Source organism: Merops nubicus, unplaced genomic scaffold (assembly GCF_000691845.1).
Source record: "Merops nubicus isolate BGI_N331 unplaced genomic scaffold, ASM69184v1 scaffold42806, whole genome shotgun sequence".
Taxonomy (NCBI): Eukaryota; Metazoa; Chordata; class Aves; order Coraciiformes; family Meropidae; genus Merops; species Merops nubicus.
Window position 1 is genome coordinate 6,099 of NW_008617779.1, and position 26,462 is coordinate 32,560.

At 46.8% G+C, this 26,462-nt stretch overlaps 1 protein-coding gene across 1 annotated transcript; it reads right to left on the bottom strand.

The window, feature by feature from the left end:
* Positions 1-241: 241 nt before the first annotated feature.
* LOC103775769 (CMP-N-acetylneuraminate-beta-1,4-galactoside alpha-2,3-sialyltransferase-like) lies at positions 242-24,536 on the bottom strand (the record flags this gene model as incomplete). The annotated part of the gene is made up of 3 exons (XM_008943242.1): positions 242-399; positions 13,728-13,874; positions 24,390-24,536. Coding segments are annotated over 3 exons (384 nt in total), but the record flags the coding sequence as incomplete, so codon positions are not given.
* Positions 24,537-26,462: the final 1,926 nt, after the last annotated feature.

Sequence of the window (26,462 nt, forward strand, 5' to 3'; positions counted from 1 at the left end):
AATCGTTTTATTCACAAACCCTTCTTCTCTCTTCTGAGTCTTTCCTGTTTAATTCAGGACACAGAAGATCCGTCTGCGACGCAGAGTTCAAGAACTGCCCGCTCAGCTCCTCACCCACCTCCTAGGCCTGGAGGCAGCAGATGCAACCCTTGTGCAGACTGGCAACGCGAGGAGGGTCTTCCCAGAGCACCCAGGCATCTCTGTGTGTCTTCAGTGAGGTGAGAATCTTGTGGGGGGCTGCCAGTGCCTGCTCCCAGAGCTGCAGCGTGCATCTTCATCTCCTCCCTTGGAGGCAGTGGCTGCAGCCACTCAAATCCCACTGGTCAGGTCAGTGATGACTCGGGCTTTCACCAGCTTCCGCAGGAACTCCTTCTCCCGCTGGATGTTGTGCGTCCAGGACTGGAAGGAAATGGGAGAGACAGGAGGTTAGCAGCTATCCTGGCCAAGTACGCTCCTGTCCCCCATGCTGCAAGAGACTTGTAGTTGAGGCAGGACAGTGGCTTCTGCCAAGGAGACAGACCCTACTGGAGACCAGAAGAGCCCTTGCAGACCAAGGACCTTCTCTTACCTAAATCCAATGCAGCCAACATAGTCAGACCCAGGTACCTGAGGCAGAAATGCTCCCCATGGGCTGGGTGAAGCTTTTTTTGGAATGGTGAGATCTGGACAACCCCAGTACCTTGGGCAGACAGAGCTGGTTGCAGTGCCCTCCCCCCCAGGCCACCGCACATGAGTCCAACAGCGCAGCATTAACAGCGAGGCAGGCAGGGGAACAGAGCTGGCAGAGAAGACGGTGGCAGGACATGTCGTACCCACATACCCACGTACCCTGCCAAGGGAGGTCTCTGGGGAATGCACGGGGGATGCCTGCAGCTGAAAAGCCCCAAGACTAGCCCCATCAAAGCTGGTCCTTGCCTCTGCTAGTCCTTTCAAGAGGAAATCATATGCTAAAGTTTACACTAATACGATGTGAAGCGTGAAATGGTCACATCTCCCAGCCAGGCATTTCAGAGCAATGATTGCTATAGCTGGTGTCAGCCCACACAGATGTTTTCCCTGCAGCAGGCTTTGGCCATGATCACAGCATCTGCTATCACTCCCCTGTGCTGGTACTATTAAAGCACTTAATGAAAGCAATAAGTGATTTGTCTCCATGGGGAGACCGAGGCAGAGCAGAGAAAAGCAGCTTTCCCCAAAATGTCCCAAAAGGGCAAGAATCCCAGTAAATCAGTCCAGGTCTCCAGCACAGTGCCCAGGCCAGCAGGTAATCTGAGCTCTAAATACGATCTGGCTACAGAAGCCTTCCTGAAATGGCCTGAAACCAACAAAGTACCAGCCCAACAAACCCTCTGAGGGCATTTTGTCACAGGCATCTAAACTCAGTTTACCCATTGCATGATTATGGGCACCTGTCTGCAAAGCATTAGTTGTATCACACACGATATGCATGTGGCTCTCGTGTCATCCACTGTTAGTCCTGTCCTGTCCTGTCTAGGACAAGCATCTCTCAGCCATGACTGCTGTGTGGCACTGACAGCCCCAGTCACAACGTGCAGCCTGCTGCCAAGATGTCCAAGGGACCGGAGGTCCCTTTCTAGATCTCCAGCACATTGTAGAAATACCTATCTTGCTGCTACTGTGCATTTACAAGCCAATTCCATGCTCTCAGTGCACAGGAATGACAGCAGTTAAAGCTGCTGAGGGATGTTCAGGTAGGTCTTACCTTGTAACCTGTGTTCAAAAGAAGTCTTTGACTTCCTCTGCTTCCAGCGACACTGCTACCTGAATGCTGCAAAGGGTGCACCAGCACCAGGAACCACAGGGCCACATGTGGACAACTGTGCTGGTGCTCTCTGGGACGCCGAAAATGCAGAAGACCACACCTCTAAGCTGAAAAGTCGCTGCCCAGAAACAACTTGGTGCTTGGCCTCATGCTTGGTAGCATGGAAGCAGAAACTGAAAACTGGCACTGGGAAGAGAGCTGGCTGGTAACAGGCAAAGAGCATGAATTTCAGAAAGTGGCACTGGGAGCGATGGTAGTGCAGAGCAGTGGGAGCTGGGACAGCAGGGCTGTGTGTGCCTGTCACTTGGAGATGGAGAGCCAGGATCCCCCAGAGTGCTGAGGACTGTCCCAGGCTTGGCCCCCACCACACAACAGTGTTGTCACACTCCTTGTGACAACGCAGCCCCTTGCTGGGCACGCGGGGCTGTGGGCATGCTCGGGCCAGCCCAGCTGTCTGCCGGCACAGAGCCCACGCTGGCAGCGACAGGTCTCACCGCCTTCACCTGCATCTGAGCTGCTTGCTCAAAGCCTAGCTAGGGCACCAGGGAGCCTCATGTGCCTGACGCGTCACAGCACAAGCTGATCCCTCCTTCATGTCTTCAAGCCTCATCAAACAGTATGAGAAGCCAACTGGTTTCATCCAGGACACCCTGCTTGCTTCTTTTGGTACAGGTGGTAACTGGGGAAGCAGCCATTTCTAGGCAAACTCAAACCACCTAAAACATCACCTCAGGCCACATGCAAGTGCCTTATCTGATGGCAAGAGGAAATCTGCTTTGTGAAAGGCATAAATGGAGCAGGAACTTAAGTACAGGAGGTGGATAATAAAACTTTGGGCGATATAATTGCAGTCTCTCACATTACAGCCAGGCTTGGCTCATCTACATCCTGGGAGCTTCCACAAACTCCTCTTTCCAAGCAGAAAGCCACATGTAAGAGTCACAGGTAATTCAGCCTCCCACTTATCTATGGATCTTAGTGGTGTCTGAGGCAGTACTCTCAAATGTTTTCTGGCTGAATGTAAGACCACAGAGGAAGAGGATTTCCTGGTGAGGACGGGCTTGTGTCATTCCCAAAGAGCACAGGCAGGGTGCTTGGTACACTGCTGCTCCTCCCACAACCGACTGCAAGGCAGGCAGGAGGGATGAGGCATGTCTCCAACACCAGCTCCAGTTACTGATTACAGAAGGACTCACCCCACTGACAGACAGAGCTCATCAGGCGAAGGACGCTGCATTCCAGCACTGGCAGTGGGGAGAAGCGCTGGAGCAGAATCTCAGAAGTGCCAGAGAGAGGCAGGCGCCTGGCTCCCATTGCCCCCACAGGGGAATGAGAATAAAATACACCCTAAACCTCAGCAGGTTTTAGGGTGTACACACCATAAATAGCACCCTGGGTATCACACACTGCTGGGAGGGCTCGGCAGGGTCTCACGGAAGACTGGGTCTTGGCAGGCTCAGGTTTGCTCTGGGGCCAGGATCATGTTATGGGAGTTGTAAGGGGAAGGTGCCTTTTGCCACCCCTTACTGGGTAAGCCAAGGGGCTCTGTGTAACCAAGACGTCCTGGAAATCTTTCAGCTGATGCAGGTCTTGAGCTGCAGCAGGGTGATAAGAAAGAGGCAATGCTCTGGTCAGCCGTGTTCCCATGGACAGGGCTGTGCTGTCAGAGTGCTCATTTTGACATTTTAATCTAAGCACTGTGAGCAGGATCCATGCCTGGAGGATGATTACATGAAGCAACTGCAGTGCTGGTGATTTATTCCTGATACTACTGCAGAAGCCTCTTCCTGCCCTTGGATGCTGGATGTGCTTTGGCTGTGCTGTGAAGATGCTCATTGTCCCTGCTGACTGCTTTGACCTTCTCCTCCCATGCACACTGAGCCATTACTGCCTCATTTCCTATTCCTGTGTGCAGGGTTGTTCACATTCACAAACTTCCTGCCCCAAGACTTGAAGCTACACCTCAGCATCACAAGCAGAAAACTCCAGCTCTTGTCTGATGAATCGGCACCTCCAGTCACTGTTGGAGCAGCTCCGAGTGTTCACTGCCACCCCCACCTTCTCGTCCCTGCATGTCACCACCACTGCTGCTCCTGCAACCTTGCAGACTGACTCTGCCCTTTCTCCCCTCCACCGCTCGCATTGAGCAGGTGTCTGGTGCAGCTTCCATTTGTGCAAACAAATGAGCTGCTTGTCTGAGCCCCCGGCCGGAGGAATGAACTTCTGGGAGCTCCAACAGGAACGTCCCAGGAGGCTCCACAGCTCTCCTTGTTCTTTGGGGATCAGGCTGGGATTTCCTTAGCTATCGGTCTCTCTCTGAGTAGCAGATGTTTGCTCTTTTCAGCAGAGATAGAAGCAGCAGAAGAGTTGCTCTGGAAGCACAGGCACTGTTACGGCTGTCCACCCCAGAGAGGCAGCAGTAGGTCTGATCGTTTGGTCACAGTTATTAGAACAAAATTTATCATCAGTTAAAGCAACCATTCAGGGTTATGCAAATGCAGGAGCCCCAAACCACCTGTCCTTTTTTTCTTGATGATTTCACAAGGAAACACAAAACATCCTCTGCCCATTCAGAAGAAGCCAAGTAGAATATTTTGAGACTAAGAAAATGTTTCAGAGACCAGCTCAGGAGGAAGGTAAGCTCCCCATCTGGTATCAGTTACAATTGTGGAATGCCTCAGCTTCAGAGCACATTAGTCTTATCAAGTATATTGCAATATTTTAAAATACAGGGAGATTAAATCAGGGAGAGTTAAGTCAACAAGGAATGCATTCAAGAAAACCAGCAAGTTGTAAAGCAGGAGGTTTCTCAGCTCTTGTTACATCCTCCGTGTTTCTACAAGTCAGCAGCATTTCTCCCCCAAAACCTGCACCGAAACCACAGCACCAACAAGAATTGCTACTTCACTGGTTCCAGTCTCCACCAGTGCTAATTTATCTCTGCCTTTAACCTTCACTGCCTTGTGTTTAGAGCTGCTTATGTTTCGTGACTCTACCTTGCCCACGCCCTTGCTCTGCTCCCAGCACGGTGACCACGCACGCTAGGTGTTTTATGGCCAGCCCTGAGCTGCAGTTTCACCTCCCATGACACCAGTGCCCTGCCTCACTTAGGACCCACTGCCCACTCCTCTCTAACTCCATCCACCAGGACATGGAGCACCGCAGAGTGCCCCATCCCACCTGCAACCCCCAAGAGTCACAAGTACTGACACAAAAGGGAGGGCTGGGCACCCTCATCTTCTCATGTTTAGGAGATGCAATCACAGCTCCTTTCTGCTCAGTCATTCTTATACCAACTTGAAAAGTTTAACAGCTCTTTCAGCTCCTGCTTATTCTTAGTGCTTACAGAGAGCAATTGCATATCTTCTCCGTCTTCATTTTACCAAGCTAAACAAGCTATTCCTTCCTTCTACCACATTTCCCCTGTGAAAACTGGGAAATTTTCCAGAAGTGTAGTAGCTCCCTCTGTTCTTATTTATCCCAAATTTACTTCTTGTGAACCAGAAAAAAGGTTCGCCATTGCTTCATACAGAGGCAATTATCTCTCTCTACAAGGAGTTGTTTCCTCTAGTATTTCCAGAGCTGTATTTGCTTTTTTTTTTTTTTTTTTTTTTTTTTTTTTTTTTTTTTGTCTGGAGTAACAGCCTGGCATTCTGAATTATCCTGTGATTTGTTTGTACCTATCTAAGCATTTTCCTCCTCTGCCACTGCCAAATAATGCTATCCCAGCTTAGAGTCAAAATTTCTGGTATAGGCCCAAGTAGCATGACCTTCCATTCATACTCTTGGTTTCATGCTACCCAGTTTACTCCTGTTCTCAAGGTGCTCATGGTCTTCCTGGATGGTATTTTTGATCCTTCCTTGTATTGACCACACCTGGTTTTGTCTCATTACAAATTCCACTTGCACGCTATTGCCTTCTGTGCCAAAAATCATTAGAGCAAACACTAAATATGAACTCCTGTGGGGGAACTCCCAGCCATCCATTCAGAGCTGCTCTTCGTGTTCTCCTTTAAACAGACTATTTCACATACAGCTGCTGCACCAAACTGTAGCTTAACTAATAATATCTCACACGGCACAGTGTGAGAACACTTAACTGAACTTCAGACTGGGGCTACTACACTTCCTCTGTCCCCAGAATGATTTTTTTTAATCAAATAAAGATATTAAATTAGTTTTTATAACCTGCCTTTGGTAAATCCATGTTGTGTTTGCTTTCAGGATTTAATTATTCTTTCATTTAAACTCTGCTCTGAAGTTCTGAATAGTACCTCTGAGGTCAGATTAAGAGGTTTGAATTTGACAGGATGATTTTCCTGCCTTGCTTCCATCCCCCCAAAAAAGAAAGGAAAAAAGAGGTATTATGTCCACTACAACCCAATCCTGTGGAATCACATGTAACCTGATAGATTTATTGAGAACCTTTTCCTCTGGACTTGTAGCTTAATCGGCTCAAGAGCACAGTGTTTGGTACAGGGATATCTCAGGCTCTCATACCTAGTGCATTAGCTTCAACAGCTTTCGCCTTTCACTGCCGACTCGGTAATTTCCTGTTTCTATGAACTCCTCACCATAAGCCACCCTTTCCCTCACGTCCATCACATCACACTTATGGAGGTAACATTAATTCATGTGGTTCCCACTTTGGCTCTCTAATCCCTACGCCTTCTGCTTCCTTAACCTCCCTGGATGCCACAGCCCTGGTAATGCTTTCCTTGTTTCCGTATTGTTTGTTTTGCATTGGGACTGTCCAGTGCTTGTTTATTTTCCTTTGCAATTTCTAATTCAACTTGACTTTTACCAGTTTCACTTTATCTCTGTCCTTTCTAGCCATAAGGGATGAAGTCTCCTGATGTTCTTCCCCACTTCCCTGTTACTTCTAGCACCACTTTGAAGCAGTTACTTATGAAGTTATATCTACAGCCTTTTTCTGCCAGTTCCTTCCTTGCTGTAGACTTGACCTGCAGATGAGTTTTGTACTTCTCACAAAAAAGATTTCAAGTCTACAATGAGTCCATGAGCTCTTCAGTCCATGTGCTTTTGGTAGCCTGTTCTCCTAGACTAGGCCTAAATTCAGAGAGGTCAAAGTCTGCACACGTCCCAGTTCCACTGAGCCCACTGGCAGCACTGCTGAGTGCCACCCCACAGTGTAGATACAGCCCGGCTTTTCAAACTCCCCCCTTTAGGAAGCAAAATCTGTGTCACAGCATCCCTTCTGTTGCCTTTCCATTTAATTTAACCATGAAGACACTTGATCAAAGGCTATTTCCCAAAATCCCCCTCTGTAAGGTCCTTATGCTTGCTAAAAACAGCTCGGAAAGGCCGTCAGCTCTTCTTGTGCCCTCCTGGTTGGTGAGAAGAGCTGTGCTAGCTGCAGCATCTGGGAATACCTAGAGACTCTCCCCTTGACAATCACACCGGCTCCTACTGTTCATCCATGACCATGTCGTTTCTGACACCACCCAGAACCCCTGCAGAGGTCTGTTTTCAATGGTGGGGTCGGCAGCTGGGCTCTAGCACACCCCTGTAGATCTTTGACTGTCTTTTCCTACAGAAACCTTGTTCAAACCCTAATTTATTTTTTTTTTCCATCCTACAGCCTTATCTTCCTTGCTGTTATTAGTGCACAGTGGTACCCGAGTGTTATTGTACTCCTGCCCTACTGAACGAGGCAGTACCTGTGCTCTGGTCATGACTGCTATTCCATCAATCTTTTCCAGATTTCTATTACATAGACACACAGCTCTTATGCACAGGAACAGCATGCGAGACCTTCGTTCAGCCAAAATGCTGTCAAACAGGTGGCTTTTAAACAAAGACAAAAATGTATAAACCTCATCAGTCATCATTGCTGGTCCCAAGAAAAATCACTGCCCTTTCAGAGGTGCCCTTGCCCCAGCCCCTAACCTCCCCCTCCAAAGCTGACCTCCGTTTCAGTCTGTACCATTCCTTGTGCTCCAATTGCAATTCATCAGCCAAGCTCAAATAGTTGTGTTTTCAGTCTATAAATCACCAGGCTAGACATCTGCCTGGCTTTCAAAGGAGTTTTGTTCCTCTTGTTGGCTACCGCAAACTTTAAGGTACTCGGAGGCCCGAAGCAGCCCAATCACCCCCCTCCCAAGCAACTTGTGTTGATTTAGAATGCAAAGGGCGGCTTCACAGAGAGAGCCCAGATGATGATAAAGCACTACTGTTTGTGCCTTTATGGGCCCAGACCCCAAACTTGACGTTTGCGGATTATTCTGAGAGGTAGCTGTTGGCAGGGAGAGACAGAGACAAAGCTGTGTGTCACTGTGTGCTGCAGGCCACCTACCCTGGCCCTTTTGACAGCCCTTACACAGGCTGATTAAGAAGCATTACAAGATGGTGTCCTCCAGCATCCCACAAAGACCTGCTAGGGAAGCAGAGCCAATGATCAGAAAGAAGCCATCAAAGGCAGCCGTGCCACCTCCCCCTCGGGTCAGGCAGCGAGTCACTGAAGTGCCAAGGCACAGCTGTATCAAAGGAGTTGACACCTCCAACCACGTCGGCGTCAGTGCTTGATCTGCTTCTCAGAGTGCAAAGGAGACCAGTAAGCAGCTCCGCCGCGCCACAAACACCACAGATGGGGTCGGGATGGATAAGGGTGGCTTTTAACCACACATCCTCCATGACCAATGGCACGTGTGTGAGGCAGTCTGCAGCCAGCTGCTGAGCAGACAGCTGAGAGTGTTCCCTGTATGGCGTTTGAAGTGACTCCTTGCTCACATTCTTGCTCCTTCAAGAAATGATGAGAAGACTGAAGTTCACCTCTGGCTCCCGAGGCCAGGGAAGGCTGTGTGCTGGGGCTGAGCATGTAGAGGAGGGATGCTGGGAGCCAGGCCTGTGCTTCGTTCCCATGACAGCCTCCTGCTCTCTCAGTTTCATCAACTCCTTACTATGTTTTCACTATTCTAAATACTGTCACTTTCCCAGCCTGAAATAATTTCTGCCTTAAACACTAACTTGTTTTGCCATTAGCAATGAAGGTCTACTGTAATCCTTATAAGCAGATTCATCCATTTTTTTTAATCTGGAAAAGCCTTCACTCTATTTAAAAACTATTCTCTTTTTCCTCGCCTCCATTTCCATGTTTCCTTTGTTATGTTCCCAGTGGATCTGATACTTCTGCGTTAATAGAAGACAGGGACTTGTGACAGAAGTACACTTTTATGGAGTGCTTGGGCAGGAAGCATTACAGGACCTGAGCAAGACATAAAACTACAATAAACTACATTAAAATTCAGCTCTGGTGGACTCACTGCCACAAAAACAGAAACAAGTGAGCAAACACCCTGGCAAGGACTAGTTTTCTGTACAGTATTTATTGAAGTAGCCAAGGGTCAAAGGCTATTGTAAAGTTATTTGGATTAGGTGGGATAGTAATGGAAGGGAGATGACATACGTGGACATTCTGCATTTTGTGAGTTAAAACAAAGAGACAGCATCAGAGCTGGAAAATCACCTGTGAGAGTTTACACAACAGCACCAGGTCTATTGGGCAGCGGTCTCCTAGTAGCAGACCACAGAACAGCAGACTGGCTTCATGCCACCCAGAAAACCCCTGCTGGAGTGCACGCCATGGACTCTGCACCCCTGGCCATGATGGGGAGAAGATGAGAGATGAGGGGAAAACGTGCTGGGCAGCGGAGTTGAGATCGAAGGGTGGTTTTGCACGGCAAGCATTGATCTTTCAGCTCACAGCCTGAAACAAAGCACCATGCCACTGTGCTTCCAGCTCCCCAGAGCATACTTATGAACAGAAAAGTGATGGTCTTCCACACCAGGTCTGCCTGGATGTACCCTGGCTGGAGTACACTGAGCTACCCTGGATAGAGGGTAAGGAAGCCGCTGAGCACTAAACTGGAGAGTTTTACTCTCTTGACCATTCACAAGCACAGGAGAATCCATAACCTTTTTGCAGCCATTCTCCTGAGAGACACCCAAGACCATATACTTCCCCTTGACTTGACTGACACTCCAGAGCATCTGCCTCCTTGAAGAGCCTTTTCCTCTGGGGCAGGAAATGCCTGCCCAGCCCTGGAGAGTTGGAGATGCTGGAAGAGGCAGTGGAGGTAGTTGCCTTCTGTGGTAGTAACAGTAGTACGATCTTGGGACCTTGAAGGCTTTTACCCATCTGGGAAAATCAAAAGACTAGACAAAACCGTATATTTGGGTTGCCTGTTTCTCCTCTTGGAAATGCAGCCACCAGTCCCACAGAGCAACAGGAAAAATCACATTCATTTCCACAGAGATTTTATCACCTCAGTCTTGGCATGGGAGAGGCATCTCCGCCCAGCTGTGAGCAAGCGAGTGCATTTTGCTGGCTTTTTTTTTATGTAATCAGAACAAATTCCTTGGAGATGAGTCACAGAACTTCAAGGGTGTCCAGAGAGATGTCAAGCAGGCCTCAAGTGTAAATCAGAGACACACCTTGCCGAGAGGACCCATGCTCCCCGGCTGGCCCGTACGCCCCTGTGGACACCGGGCAAGGGAAAGGGTTTGATGGATGTTCCCAGGGAGGCTCCCATGATCCACACATGTATGGCAACTCCAGACCCAGGATGCTGCTGGTGTTTATGTTGCCACTGTAAAGACAGTGATGGTTTCAGGGTGGAGCTGGAGTGCTTCCCTGCAGCTGCTCTCCAGGCTTAAACACTGAATATTTTTGGTCACTCAAGCTGGAGGAGTCTTGCAGTCAGGGAAAATATTTGAACTTCAGAAATAGAGGTTTTACCCCACCACAGCCTGGTCAAACTGGAGGCATGCCTGCCTGGGATGCTCATTATGGTGGAACAGATGCATCCCATGTTATTTGTTTCAGTGCTGTGGTGTTGCTCCGTGAAGGAAAACTGTTCTGCTTCCCTGACCAGGAATGAGCCTCCATGGGTCTGCAGGCCAGACAAAGACGATACTTGCATAATTTCAAGGCATAGCCTGTTTTAATGGCACCTTAAAAGGGTGACCTTAAAAGGGTGAACTGTAGAGGAGGACCAGGAAGAACTAGACCTGGACACAATTCCAGAGGTCCAAAGTAACATTGAGGAAATGCTGTGGATGCTCTTGGGCCTTTGGATGTCAGAGCAGGTAGAACAGACAAAGACCTTGGTGGAGCTTGGCTCTGGGTCAGTTTTCTTTCACTAATGCCAAGGGCAAGGTTTGGCACAATGTCCTAATTCAGGCCAGCCTCCTAATCTGCAAACCACATGTAGGTCTCTCTCCAAGCAGAGCGTGCAGGACACTTCTAGTCTAGATTGGGGCCTATCTCCATTTGTGTGTTCTCTGGGGGCGACTGCAGAAGACACAACCCAACTACCATGCCCTTCACCTTTCAACTTCACCGTCAGGTGACTAGCAATTACCAGCTACCATTAATATTAAATGGGAGAGGAAGAAATGCAATCCTCTCTCTGCTCTTCACATTCCACAATATCACAAACAATTTGTCATATTGGGAGGGGCAGAGGCAGGAGAAGCATTAATTATTGACACTCAGGAACAGATGGCTTTTCTTGTACCAGGGCAGCGAAATGTAAGAGGAGCCTGTGGGTGAGGATGTGAGGATTAGATGGGCAGACACATATCAGATAACCAGCCTTCAAGTGGAACAGGAACCTTCCTCATAGAGCCAGAGGCCTGCAGAGCTCTCATCAACAGCCCCGGCTGCAGAAACAAATCCACTGACATCTGAATTAGTGAGGCTTCTCCAGAACCTTTCAACGCTCCCTCACCTCCATACAGAACATCCTGGACACAATGACTGACAGCTCCCAGGCAGCAGAGGCCTGACGTAGCAGGCACAAACTGGTCTCACTAGGAGACCCTACTGGTTGCATTTCACATGTTCACCCTTATATACTGCCCTGTGTCATGCAACGTTTATTCCTGAGACCACATATGTGATCTCAAGGTGGTGTCCATGAGTGATTCCCTCCTGTTTTCCATTGGCTTCTGCAGCTCACTCCGGTTGCTGGCCAGAACCACAAATCCAAATTATCTAAACCACTGACTTCAACCAGAGACTCTGTCATCCAATTCTTTTTACCAGCTTTTCCCATTGATTCATGTAAGGATCAAGACCAAGAAGACTTCATTCTTGTCAGTTCTTGGGTAGGTGCCCTTGAGGTCAGACACCTACCAGGCTGCAAAACAGGCTTGGCACAGAACACCTGCCGTGAGTGACCCCATGTCCAAGAGCAGACCATGGGACTGACATCCTTATGAGACAGGAGGAGCAACTGGGCAAGAGTGATTCCCCACCAAAGGCAGTTCAGAGTGGGCATGGTGGCATCACAGAGACAAAAGCTTTTCCTGTAACTTTCACAGGCAGTCTCTGTACCCACTGCCAGAGCCAGGCATCTCATGCATTCCACTCTGGTGTAGTCGTGTCTTTGTTGGAAGATGAAGGAGCCAGCTGTACTGACTCAGACCTGGGCCTGGGTAGCCCAAGGTCCTGTCTCAGGCAGTGGTTGGAAGCAAATGTCTAGGGAGGAGTTAGAACTGGGCAAGCCAATGGTGATATCTCCTCTACTACTGCAAGAATGATACTCTTCAGTTATTTTCCATTTAGGGACTTCATAAGCCAGACACCACCTCTGTACACAGTCACTCAATTCAGTTTTCCTCTCTGGATGTACCCCTTAAATCCTGTAAATAGGCACTTACTTTCCCAGCCAGGACTGATTAAATTCATGGTTATACCACTGAACAAGGAGGACTTTCTTGCTAACTCCACAGGCCCAGAAGGTACCGCAGGGTCACAATGTTTTGTCCCTTGATATATTGGGAACCTCCCCACAGTCTTTTACCAAACTCAGTTTGTTCTCTTTGCCTCTACTGAGAGGTTGTTCCAAAGCCTCATTACTCTGATAATTAGACATCCTATTCTCATTTCTCAAGCTGACTAACCACTGATTTCCAATCCCTCTAAGTCTGCGTAGGGTCATGCAGCCTGCAGCCTGTGAGAGTCCTAAGACACATAAAAATGTGTGATTTGGAAAAACACAACACGTCAGCCTTCCTCCTGGCCCAGGTCAATGGCAAAGTGTTTGAGGTAAATAAATGTCAAGTGTCAGGAGACAGCCACTGCCCATGAACAATACAACTTTTCACAACTTGGAGTAGGACAGAGAAAGTTCTGATACCTAGGAGCCAGTGAAGAGGGAGAAGCAACCTTAGAAAGACCTGGGCCACATCTGTGTTGAGAAAGATTGAGCTCCACCACACAAGCAGCAAAACTTCCCACTACAGAAGCTTTGTCTGCCCTAGTTTGGTACAGGAAGTGGACAGACTTTAAAGAGCATCTTTATACTGCTACATTATACCACCATGAAAATTTTTGTTCCTCTAAAAATCCTGTTCATCTCACTGTGATAGTACCAGAAAACGTTTCTAATGTAGGTCTGGCTTTAAACAGCAGTCTCCACAGAGCTGTGATGTGTTTACACTAGCTAACTGCTGCTAAACAGTCAGCTGAGAGCTAACATGCACGGGCTAATCTCACCTCCCCCACATTTCACAAGGGCTGAGGAGGAGATCATCTAGCAAAAGAAGTCTATGGATCAGAGAGCAATACAATAATCAAAAAGAAAGAGGAGGCCACATCTTTTCAACCCTAGAGTAGAATTGCTCCCTTCCACCCTACTCGAGTTAACATTTATGTGTAACTAACTTTTCCCTGCTGCTTGAAGAAGGAATCACATTATATACACATTCCAGAGAAATTTTCCCAGCAGAAATAACCATTTTTAACAAACATTGCACTTGGGAAAATGTCTAGAATTTTACAGGCAAATGCATGGGTCGAGCTATGTTTTGTCCCATACAGGAAAGCTGTAAGTTGTCATTACCATCCCAGTCAGGCTCTGGAGTTGGGGCGGTCAGCGGGCTTGGGAGGAAGATGTGCTTGGCAGGAGCTCCCTACCTCTTTGATGGCAGACATCTTGATGTTCTCATAGTAGTGCAGCGGTGCATTGGGTGAACTCATGTCATAGCCAAACCCAGCTACCGCCACCTCATCACAGTTGTGGAGTGCCATGGTTATTGCTACGCTTCCCAAGGTGGGGATGTTCTGAGAGGAGAGAAAGCAGGAATAGCCATTTCTATGATGAAAGATTTCCTCTTAACGTCTCTGCCCACAGTTGCACTGCTGCTAATAAATAGAAAATCAGGAATAGGGTATTGGTTATACCTGCACATCAGCTGCCCAATGCCAGCTTGCGGGGTCAATAGCCTCCCAATTTGTAAAGAAAATTGTATGCTAGCTAGCTTCTTGAAAAGCATCTAGTACAAAAGCAGTGGCTCATGTTTGAAGTTCCATGACACAGCTCTCCAGTACTGCAAGGTAGAGGGATTAATGCAATCGGTCAGACTCTCCTCCCCCAGTTCGCTATCCTGATTGTCAGCGGCAGCTGACAATCTAGAGGATGAATCAGAATGGATACGTTAGTTTTCTGAAATTAAAACAGATGTAGATACTGGATTATAATTCTATGCATGTTACTGGCTTTCAGCTAAACTGAGGAGGAATACTTATCCCAACCAGGCCACCATGCAGGAGCAGAAGGGAGGAACAATACAAACTCTTTATTTTACTGATGGCAAAAGCAGTTGAAGGAGACTGTTAAACAGCTCTGGGTGGTGGAGGGGAGATCAGGCAGCCCCAGTCAGCAGCGTGCACCCAGACCCCTTCCTGTGCTCCAGGCAAAGGGCACTCTGGCCTGTGCCAGACCCTTCCTAGCCACAGCATACTGGGAAAATGAGGAGCAGTGAGAGGCCAGACAGAGATGGGTGATAGCACTCTGAGAGTGACACCCAGACTGTCCTCTCCCTTCTGCATACCTGCCATTTGCACCAAAGTCCAGCCTCAGCCTTTCCCATTTCATCTGGGTTCTGCCATGGCCCCGTGACAGCAGTGCTGCACGGCTGCAGCTCCTCTTGTCTGCTCAGAGGAACATGACCACTGTGACAGATGAGTGTTTCCAGGGTAAAACCCCAGCTCACAGACACTTCTAGCTCCCCTTTAGCCAGATGAATCCAGAGGCAGCTCTATCCCAGGGGCTAAGGAGAGGCTGAGAAATCCACCCACATATCTTATCTTCATTTGCAGAGCCTCCAACACTGCTGTATCAAAAGTATCACGAACTCAGAGGACATGCTCAGACAGTCACCAAGGGTGACAGCTTCTTATCTGAGGTGTAGAAACCAACTGCACACTTTTACATTGCATTTAAAATGGTTCAACCTGAACCAGTAAGCAATGCTATTGCATTTCACCTGGTGTTTGTAAGTCTGGGAACACAATGTTTTCAATTTCTGCCTCTCATTCAGCTTTTGGAACCAGCTTTTGGAACCAGCTTTTGGCAGCACACTACCATGCTCGCTTCTGATTGCCGGACCAGTCCCAAGACCAACATTTTCCAAGCAAAGAATGCCACCATAGCCTAGCTGAGATGTGCAGAGCCAGAAGCACAACCCATGTGCTGTGGAGAACTCCAGTACCGCACACTGGAATTACACTAATCTGAAGACAAAAGTGAAAAAACTGCTTATGGCTAAATCAGCGAGACAGTAAATTCAAACATTTGCAGAGCAACTGTAACAGTGCACATCCAAAATGAAAAAACCTTACTGCATCCTTCCGTGCCAGCTCTAGATGTGAGGAAAAACAAAGTCATTTTGTTCTCACTGCTTAATTTCAACTGATGCTCTCCACAAATACATTGGTTTTATTCTGGTTACTTTAGTTAATTGCTAATTCACTCATAGACATAAATTATCAAGGAGGGGTTTAAAAAAAAAAATGGAAAAAGTTTATTAGGCATGGATAAGAAAATTCCCCGAATTTCAAAATATTCAAGAACATCCTGTCTTCCCAGGCATGGCAGTTCAAATTCAGATATTCTCAGCTTTATGTTTTACATATGAGATGACTTTTGGATGTCATTGGAATTGCATCAGCTGGAAAGTGGACTTGCCTCAGAACACTTTCCCTCAGCTGAGCTGCAGTTACAGCGTCCAAAACATAGTGAGCAAATGGTTACGTCCTTGAGAATAAGATGGTGTTAACACCACCCACACTTGCACTGGGCCCATTCCCACGGTACAGCTCAAGGGAGACGCAGGGTCTTTGCCTGGAGGGAATTCCACTGGCCAAGCTAACAGTTAAGAGCTAACTTTCTAATGTGAGTCTTACAAACCACAGAGAATTAATCATACTACCCAACCTTATGGGAAGACTGCCAAACCACCATAACTTTCTTTCAAGCATATCCTTATTTCTGTTTGGAGAATAACAGATTACAGAAATCAAAAGTGAACTTCCCTTTGCTCATCAAATATCTAACTTTTTTCCTAAGTATAATACCTCCAATGGCCTTTATGTAAAAGTAGGAGATAATTTTCTCATCTGCTTCTGTTCTTCAGTAATTCCTGATGTACCAGTATCTCAGTACTGCCTGCTTCTCTCTCAAAAATGATTAAACACTACCAAAGACTTCCTAACATCTTGGACTGTAGTACATGTATCTGGTTTAGTCCCTACAGCTATTACAAAATCACATATTGTCCTGAGCAAAATAGTTTTGTGTTGCCCTAAAATCACATTCAGAAACTGAGGCGCTGATAGCAGTTTTTAATTAAATTATGCCTTATTGATGTTAGCACCCTCAAATATTATATTATGGTAGCTACAGCCTAGTGCATGTGTCCTTCTTGAAGACAGAGATCTGGAGTCATTCATACCTTCGCTACTGAGGTGCAGCCTCACATCCTGCTGCTGCAGTCAGAAACCTGTGGGCTAGAGAGGACTGCATAGAAAAGACTGTAAGAATTATTATCCTTGCTACTCACAGAGGGCAATAACTGTTAGGGCAGCACAGGGGTGCTTGCAGAGCCCACCTTTACGTGATAAATGGCATGGATAACTGCACCACCTAAGAGGAGACCATGAGTACAACCTGTGTGTGCATTCCCATGTGCCTGGAACGGGGCATTTGCTCAGATCTGCTTAGGTTAAAGAAGAAGCAACCATCAGGCAGATTAAACAGTAACTAGGAAATTAGAGTTCAAAAAAAAGGAGCCAGTTTGTGCAGAAGAATAAAAGAAGCATAACTGCCAGTGAACTGTCGTTGGTGAGTCAATACAGCACTTCAGTCCAAATTTGGCTTAAACTACAGAAACTGAGTCTTCTTCTCCTGTGACAGCCTGCTGAGCTTCTGCTACTCCTTCCTTCTGTTGAAAAAGAAGCACTGCCTCATGTCCAGTTTGTGGTATGGGAAAGAGAAAGTTCTGCAGGATCTAGGGTGTCCCAGAGTGTGCTGCAGAGAAGCCAACTCAGCAGTACCATGCAGGTCCAGGGGAAAGGGCTCTCCTCTCAGCAGATAAGTGGCAAATGAGAGGGGACATGTATCAGAGAGAGGAAACTGTTATAATTAATCTCCAGATGGATCTACACAGCTTCCAAGTTCTCCTGATTGTTCACAGGCACATAAATTTGTTCGTTGATAAGCTCTAATCTGGACCTAATGAACCATGTACAACCTTCCAGGCAAGTTGGGAGACAGGTCACTCCAAAAGAAGTTAGGGATCATGGACACACGGCTGTGCCAGACCTGGCTTGCTATGCCCTGCACCATGCGTCAGCGCTCTCTCGCCACACACGCCCATGTGCCGTGCCCCACAGACATACCAAAGCAACCACCACACCTCTTCCACTGAGCTATGAAAATACAACTCTCTCAAATAGCTGAGCAGGCCTCTTGTTACTTTAGGCCACTGCTAAGGAAACAAGCCAAAATCCCTATGTCCCAACTAAGGAATAATGATCCGGGGCTGGAACAGCTCAAAGCCTGTCTTCTGCTCATATGGCCCTCTATGTGCCTGGCTACTCCTGTACCACCAAGCAATGCTGCTTTCAACCAAATGGCTGAGGAACGGCAACCCAACGGCCGCCAGTACCTACGCAAGCTGCCTGGGATGCTGACCAGCTGCACAAAGTTTGGCCAGTGCAGGCTAGGCCACGGTACGTCCAGCCTCAGGGGGGTAGTGATGGAGGCTGCCTGGGGTGGCCTCCCAGGACTGCTGCTCCAGATGTGGCCATGATGAGTTTATGACCTGAACTGGTGCCCACCAGCCAGGGAGAGTTGGGAACAGCAAGATCCCAGAAAGCACTGGCAGCCCTCTTGCCCTGCCAAAAGCACTGAACCTGGCCTTGCAAGCTCTGTACCTGCTGCTGTGTCTCACAGGTGTCTGTCCCAGTTGAGGCCCACAATGGGTAGCAAGTTCATCATCCCTTTCCAGCTCTGGTAACTAACTGCAAGGGCAACATCCCTGGAAAATGTGATCAGCCTGAACTGGCAGTTCACATCTTCAAGCCCAGCCTGGCTGTCTAAGCCCAAACATCTAGAAAATGTAATGCTTCTGTCTAATATAATGCTCCTCAGGGACCAGCTCTTCGCCTGGTCCCATCTGAGAGAAGGCAACAGACTGACAGACGAGCCAGAGATGACACCAAATGTCATCTGACAAACGGAAGCAGCAAGCCCAGCAGTGGTGAGCAACATGTCACCGCAGCAGCGCTGGGCAGAGGCTGCCTGTGCATCTGGAGAGTGGCTCCTTCCGGGGGCCCGCTGGCAGATGTGCCCCAGGGGTGAGGTGAGCACATGCATGGTGGATCCTGGGCGAGAAAAGCATAAAGACAAGAGAGGCAAAGATCTCTGGTCCTGTGCTGCGTCAGGGATCACTGCAAGCTCTGTGGGCTGCAAACAGAGTCAGTCTGCACCACCAGGACAGGGGACCAGAAATGCCTTTAGCAATAGAGAGAGAAATAGAATAGGTTCTTCTAACTCCTCCTACACTGTTTTCACTGCAAGGGGAAAGATAAAAGGCTTCCCCTCAAGACATTGCTGTTTCATCTTCCATGGGCCCTCTGAGGAGGCTTTAAAGACTGACTTCTAGTCATAGAAGAAACCAGCCAGCAGAAATGAATATCAGCCCCGCTTTGGACATAATGGAGGCCGAGCATCATCTCGTGGGCTTGTGCTGGAGACCCAGTGCTAGTGACTGAACCAGGGGACCATAACTGTTCTTGGCTTGGTGCACGTGAAAAGCTCTTGCTGCTTTTCATTCCATGCCTGGGTCATTCCTGTGTCACTGCCTGCTGGACTGGAAGGAAATGACGGCTGTAAATCTGTTTTCAGAAATATTTGACTCCCTTAATATGTTAAATGAATTCCAGTTATTTATGGGATTTTACTTTGCTCAGAGTAAGATATACTGCATTGTTCAGACTATTCCAATTGTTACCTTCTTTACTAAAAGCGTAAGTGATGCCAAAGAAGAAATTCCCTAAAACAATAGAGCAGCTAGGCATTCAAACTGGTTTGACTACTATATTAATTTATTTGAAGGAAAACTTGAAAAATTGCTCACCTAGAAAAAATCTCCACCTTAGTTTTATCAGTTACAGACCTGATCACCTAATGGCAATAAAGTCAAAAGAAATATAGAACAAAACTGTCAGAGCCATCAAGCACTATACACAACAGTCACTGTAATTTCTTTTTGTTCATTTATGTTGCATAGAAAGAACCCCAAACCTACACTTCGCTTCCGTTAGCAGGCACATTTGGAAATGAGCTGTAAAGACCAACTTAGTGTCACTTACTGTGAGCAGACAAGTGCCTGACATTTTGCAGTGGTCCCTGTCGCAGGAGTTTACAATCTGTGAGGAAGGTGCACCTGTAAGGTGCTCCCACAGCTACCTCCATCCATGCACTGAATCAGCTGCAATGCTGGGCTTCGAAAGACAAAGCAGAGCATCTCCAACACCCTTCCTTCATCTCCCCTAGTTATTCCTTGCTGTATGTAGGAGAGAGCCTCCGGAACTGGTGATGAGCAGCAGAGCAAAAGGGAAGGGCCAGGGGTCTGCTGCTGGAGATGTCACAAGCTGCTCAGCAGGTTTCCGCTGCTGAGCTCCTATATGATTTAGCCCAAATCAAATATCCTTGATGACATCCAACCTGATGCACAAGCTCTGATTCACTGTTTGCCATTGAGCAGATTCCTGTGCAGCACAGGGAGTATTTCTTAAGGACCTAGAGATTTAACAGAGGGCAAGCAAGGGCATGACTTCACCACAAGCGAGCTGCTCTGAGATAGCCACGTATACGCCTCACCCTATGCTAAATGGGAGTTCACGGCCTACTCTTCCATTGAATAGCAAACTCCCTTCAGTTACTTTGCAGAAGCACATGGTTGGGCATTTACTGAGAAGTGGCTGGTATGCATTTACCAGCTACCCTGTAACAGCTTCTCTTGAATGTCCACTCCCCAGCAGATCATTGACTGATCACACTGCACTAGTGATGGATTCAACAGTCCAGCCCATACAACAGATGTGCTGTCTTGCAAACCCAAAGCTTACAATGACACTTAATCTCTGTATTTAACTGTCTGCAGCTGCAGTGACCCTTTACTTGTCCCTCTACCTGCCTGGAAGATGCTCTCAGAGTACAAAAGCAAGGAGGAGAGGCACACAACTGGAAGGATAGGAGTGGCAGACTGCTCTGCTCTTGCCATCCACCACCTTTCTTCTGCTCCATAAAGACCCAGCAGGTCCCAAGACATGGCCTTCACACAGTGACAACCCATCAAGAGCACCCCAGGAGACAAAGCTTGCTGACACCAGGACAAACCTGTACTAATGAGAGAAAGGGTTGTTATAAACAGCCAGGGGAGCTGAAAAGCTGTCTAAAGAGCAGAGTGTCACCACAGGCACCTCCAGAAAGGTTCCCTGCTCATAGGCAAAATCACACAGCAGCAAAGAGAAGCCCTGGGGCAGGACATGCTACGGCTCCAGCATCATCAGAGGTTAATCCCTGGAGTGCATGAGTGCTGTCAGCACTCCGTAAGGTGCTAATCCATGGCTGGGTGCTTGATAACACCTGCACAAGGCTTCTCCTTCACCAGTTGGTGCTGAGGCTGGATGAAGTCCAGAGGAAGATGCTTTATCTCTTTGGCAAGGGGTCTATAGGTTCAGCCATTTCCCAACCACAAACAAATCAAAGGCTTACAATTTTGAGCACCAGAGCTTAATCTCATAAGAAGTTAAATCATACACAGTTCTATGGATACAGAGCACCAGCAGAGAAACAAACACTACAGTAGAGTGCTCAGCATCCTGAAAATGTGTCCCATCTGGAGCATTCTCCTGGCTACTTCACACCATGCTCAGTGCTCCCAGAGGAGCCAGAAAGCCACTGCTGAAATGGCTCTGAGTGCTACTGGGTAGATAAGACTATTCACCACACAGCAAAAAGCACCATGGCAATAACCATCCCTCGTGTTGGACATCCAACAGGCAATGGTGCCTCTGAGCTGATGTTCATGCTTATCCCCCAGTAAGCTGTCTGCAGTGTAATATAGGTTACTGCACACCTGAATTACCAGCTGCAACACCAGTGATGTCTGGTTTCAAGCCCAAAAGACCTGTACATACAGAACTTCCACCTAAGCATCAATCACATACACACACCTTTGTCTAGTGATACAGCCAGGCCTGCATCCACTCCTTAAGAGGATTCTTTAATCAAAGAGAGGATCTTCACTAACTTATTTCTTTGGTGCTAGACCATCTTCAGGCATTAACATTTAACTTTGCTCAGACATTGCTAGAATCCTAGACTAAAGGATTTTTTTTATTATCGGCTTATCCCAAGGAAGAAGTCTACATGTAGTAGGAAACATCTTTCCCTCTTCTTAAGTCTTTAGTAAATGGTCTGCAGAAACTCTTGAAAAGCTTTACGAGTCCCAGAAAGAAACCACTATTCATTGTGGGTGATCGGTTTTGGGCCTTGCTCAGACTTCTGGCCACTAATGCCATGAGTACAACCAAAATGCATGTCTCAGTTGTGTGCCCCTACTATCCTCCAGAACCATATGGCCCAAATTATATTATCAAAGCAGAGGATGTTACTACATTTACCCTTTATTGAATCCTGGGAAAAACGCTTTGAGATCAGCCCCAAACTATTTTGCTAGCTCTCCTCAACCTTGCTGAAAAAGCCCCCAAATTACAAAGTTAATTGGCAGCACATTGTTACCATATGTGGTGTGCAAGAGAAGCACTAAAGTTTATTTAGGCATCAGAACCAAAGAATAGTGGAATATTACTGCTCTTTATAAGGATTTTGTGTTGGCCTTGATTACTAAGTCACCCTCAGCCTTGATCCTCCTGTGTGTAGCCTGCCCAGCGTACCACAGCACATTGCATCATGGCGGCACCAGTCTGCCCCCATCCTGCTTCCCCTTGAGAAACTCAGAACATGTACTGTTCATTGTACTTTTGCTTACTACACCTCGGCATTTTCCTTTTCCATTTTAATATACTTCTTTCTTGAGTAAAATTTTTCAGGCTATCTCTGAAGCATGATCCTGAACCTAACCAGCTATGTCCTGTGGCTGCTGGGCCATACTGTCTCTTGCTGAGCAATTCTTCCTGTTCTAGCTGCCTCACTCACCTTGATGAATCTCTCGCAAACCATAATGAGACTTAGATTCTAGGTCTAGTGCCTCCAATTTCTATCCTTCCCATTTAAAGTATCAGTGAAAAAAGATCTGTAGTAGATTTGTATCACCAGGATCCTACTCAGACTCTTCTTCACTCTTCACCCTGGCCGCAGTAGCTTCTGTTGAAGTACCTGCACTTATGCAACAGTATTCACTAACACATGAAGTCCCAGCAGCTCCATGATCGCAGTCTGTAGCTGATGCCTGCAGTAAAATTTGTACCCACAGGCTAGAAATACCCTCTCCTTGTCTTCAAACTCTGAGAGAATCACTTGCAAAGACAACACAGGGGATAATTAACGTCCCAGCCCCACAGATCCACCTGCAGAGCTCCTGCTGCCCCATCTGAAGGAATGAACTACAATTTACACAATCTAGCAGGGGTCATGGGCAAAGACTGCTTGCCTTAAAGCTCCATAAACTATTTTTAAATGTTCAAATCGACTTTCATGAAGTGAAACATCAGGTTTCAATTAAGATGCCTTCATTTCCCAATCTGATGTGTGTTAAACAACCCATCAAAACCTCATAAACTTCAGTTCACAGCATTTTCATTTCCGGATTCTCTCTCCTCCTTGCAGTTTAAGTAATATCTTGTGCATTAAAATAACATGTTTAAAAATAAAAACAAATCTGGAGAAAATAAAGCAAAAATCTTGAGAATTTCTGTCCTTCACTGGGGCACCAGTCCTGATTTTCTGGAAGACAAATGAAGACCACAACCTTTTAAGGGTAAGTTCTGGAGAATGCAGACAGGTAAAGTTATCTCCTAGCTAACAGGAATATTTTGGATAAGATACCTTCAGTGTACAGAGCAAAAATCCAGTGGTTCTAGAACCCCAAGACAGCTTCTGTACATAGATATGCAGCAAAGCATTTCACAGAAGACCCGTTCTGTGTGGCTGGATCTGCCTGCACATCTTGCACACCACATTTTAAGAAGAGAATTTCTTACTTAGAGGCATCCACCCATCTGACCTGTATAAAACAAATATCTCTAATATTTTCCAAGATTTCATTTTAAAATAAGGCATGGAAAATGAGGCATTACTCTGTTTAGTCCAAATCTGTGCTGTGGCACGATCAATCTCCTGTACTGGTAACAATGGAGAAACAATGCCAGGGGCAGGACCTTGTCCTGCAAAAGTGCTTCTCTCTGGGTTTGTCAGCTGTGCTAATGTGCCCAAAAATGTCACGTGTGGTCTCTATCAACAACTATATCACATGTGTACATGAGTAATTTACCCACCCAAGTAATACGTTCTCTAATGGTTGATATATTAGGTAAAGCAAATATAAATAGGTTCTCACACAGCGTTGCAGTGTGAGATAATCCAGAAAACCCAAGTCACCACCTGCTCCAAACTAACACTCCAAAAAGCTGTGGCGTGGGTGGCACACTAGAATGACCATGGAGATATGTTAGTAACTATGACCTAAAACTGTGTTTTACATTGTTTTCTTTTGTAAGCATTTACATTTAAAACCTGTCACTGTAAGATCAGAATTTCTTACCAAAGGACTCCTAAAACAAACCTTTATGGTCTTTTACTACAAGCCTGGAATACAGGATGAGACGTGCAACATTAGTGATTTTAGACCACAGTTTCCATAAGGACAGCAAATTGTAAAACAGTAGCATGACCTTTAGGGATACCTGCCCCACTTCTACATGCACCAAGGGTGCAGAGAGCAGGGCTCATTCTTCCTTTTAGGAAGGTGCTCCCTCTACCCCCACCAACAAGTGCCCTTCTGATAGGCTGTAGTGACAGGAAATCGCCCAGCCAGTGCTGGAAGCCACCAGCCTGCCTTCAGAAAAGAGGCTCTGTAACAGAAAAGAAGGATTTTGCCTCGGCCTTACGGAGGCTGAGCAGTGCCACCACGACAGAGCCAAACTCCCCCCTCTTCAATGTTCAACAGCAGAGGCCCAAAGGAAAAGCAAGAACAGCGTAAGCCTACTCTGCTGCTTGGTCTCTTGTCCTTCCCCTTAGTTTTGCTCGTTCTGGTTCATACCTACCCCTCTGCCCATCAGGCCGTTGTTGAAAGGCAGTCCAATGAAGCTGAAAGCTGCCTCCTGGATGAAGTAGGGATTCAGGATACGTATCTCTCGAGGTTCTCTTGGGACACGGGTTGCCACTGACTTCCAAAAGCCATCAGAGGCACTCTGGTAACAAAAAGGGGGAAGGAGGGAAAAAAAACAATATGAGAAAACAACAAACACAATTATGTGCAAGAGATCGCAGATTGCTATTTTTCTTAAAAAAAAAAAAACAAAAAAAACCCCAACAAACCAACTACAATGCATTGCTGCTGACAGCAGTTCCTGCTTTCCCTGCTCATTGCCACAAGGCACTAGTATACAGTTGTAGCAGGATGTGCAGATGTACTTGAACTAGTCTGGATGACAAGTGAGGAAGACAGAGAGGCCTGGGCTTCAGCAGGCATAAACCCCTCTGAGGTGCTCTCGTTTCACTTCTATTGGCACTTCAGTCTGTTTCGTTAATGGCTCTTCAGCTAGTTTGGTTAATTGCTTAAGCGATCAATCCCACCTGCCTCCAAGGGGAAGTGGGATTAGATATCCTACCTCCCTTAGATAGCAAATGCTTTTAAGAACATTTGAAGAGCTAAAAATGACCGTACAGCTCTCCTTTTAGTGTGAGCTATATGCTTCCAACTTTATCCTAGATTTATCCTCTTCTGCTAGGTTTTAGGTGAATTAAGCTGTAAGCTTATAAAGGTGCCAACTTGTCTTCTGAAGAGTCGTGCATGTTCGCGGTACAAGGGGAAAATCAACGAAGTATGTCCTTCATGTTTACCCAATAGATTGTTCTTTAGTTGAAGCCTTCACCCTCCAAACATGGGAGATCTCTGGCCTTGCATATTGCTGCCCTGATGGACAGCCCTGCCTGGAGAAGGGCTCGTGCTTCTCTGCCACAGTACTTTATATCATTGCTTCTGCTGGTCCAGATGTTACCGGGTATAACACGTACTGCCCTCAAAATAACCAGAGGCTCCGTGTTCCCAGGACTCACAGAACAATTGTGTTCTAATTTACTGCTTCTGTCTGGGTTAAAAATTCAGAGCAAGGCACAGAGATGATGGCAGGAATTTTAATCTGCTAACCAGAAGCTTTGGCAGGGTAATCTGATTGAATACCTCCTTCTCGCAGTGCTGAGCCATCTTCCTTGTGATCTTCACAAGTACCAGAGGCAGCCATTGCACTCTACATAAAACACACGTGCTTCAGAAGTCATTATTTACACCAGTTTCGGGTTGCTTGCAGCTTAATAGCGACTTTACAGTTGCTTTCAAGCAACTGCCAACAATGTTGATGATCTCCTGCAATATCCTCAGAAGCCTCCCAGGACCAGTCGTGATTACCCCTGTAATTACTGACGGTAATTCTGCCACAGCCAATGCCTTCTGCATTTCACACACTACTCACTGCACACAGCTCCTGTGAACTCTCACACCACACGGTGCTAAACGCCTTAGAGAGGCTTCATTATGGGACAATCCCATCGTTATCTTTAGCTGCTGAATTTCAGATCCTGAAGAATGAAACCTTGGTAGATGGCTCTTGCCTTACAAAAGGCATTAACACAGGAAACCCAATGAAGATGCACATTATTATCCAAACCAACAGGTCTAAGACAGCCAAATGCCACTGCTATCATGTTCTGATCCTGTGTGCCCAAACTTAACACCCTTTTTCTGTCCAGGGCAAAGATTCTGTGAGTTTAAGTCTGCATTTTGACAATGGCAAAGTGCTGTCAGGACCCTAAATGAAAAATAATCCTAGTTTACACTTGTGCTCTTTCATGATAGCTGAGTTAGAAAGAATGCCCAGTATCAAAGTGGTCTAACACTTTCCATTATAACATAACGCTTTCAGCCACTGAAAAAAACCCAACACTTTATTAATGTTAATAAAGTCCAGCATCCATTTGACCAAGGGATTTGAAGGATTTGGTATATCAGCTCAGTTTTGCCTGCCTGTGAAAATTAATTTAAAATTGGAGAAATATTAAACCTTTGGAATTTCCTAAAGGCACACGTAAAGCACAGGCCTCTTGGTTCCAGAGAAGGT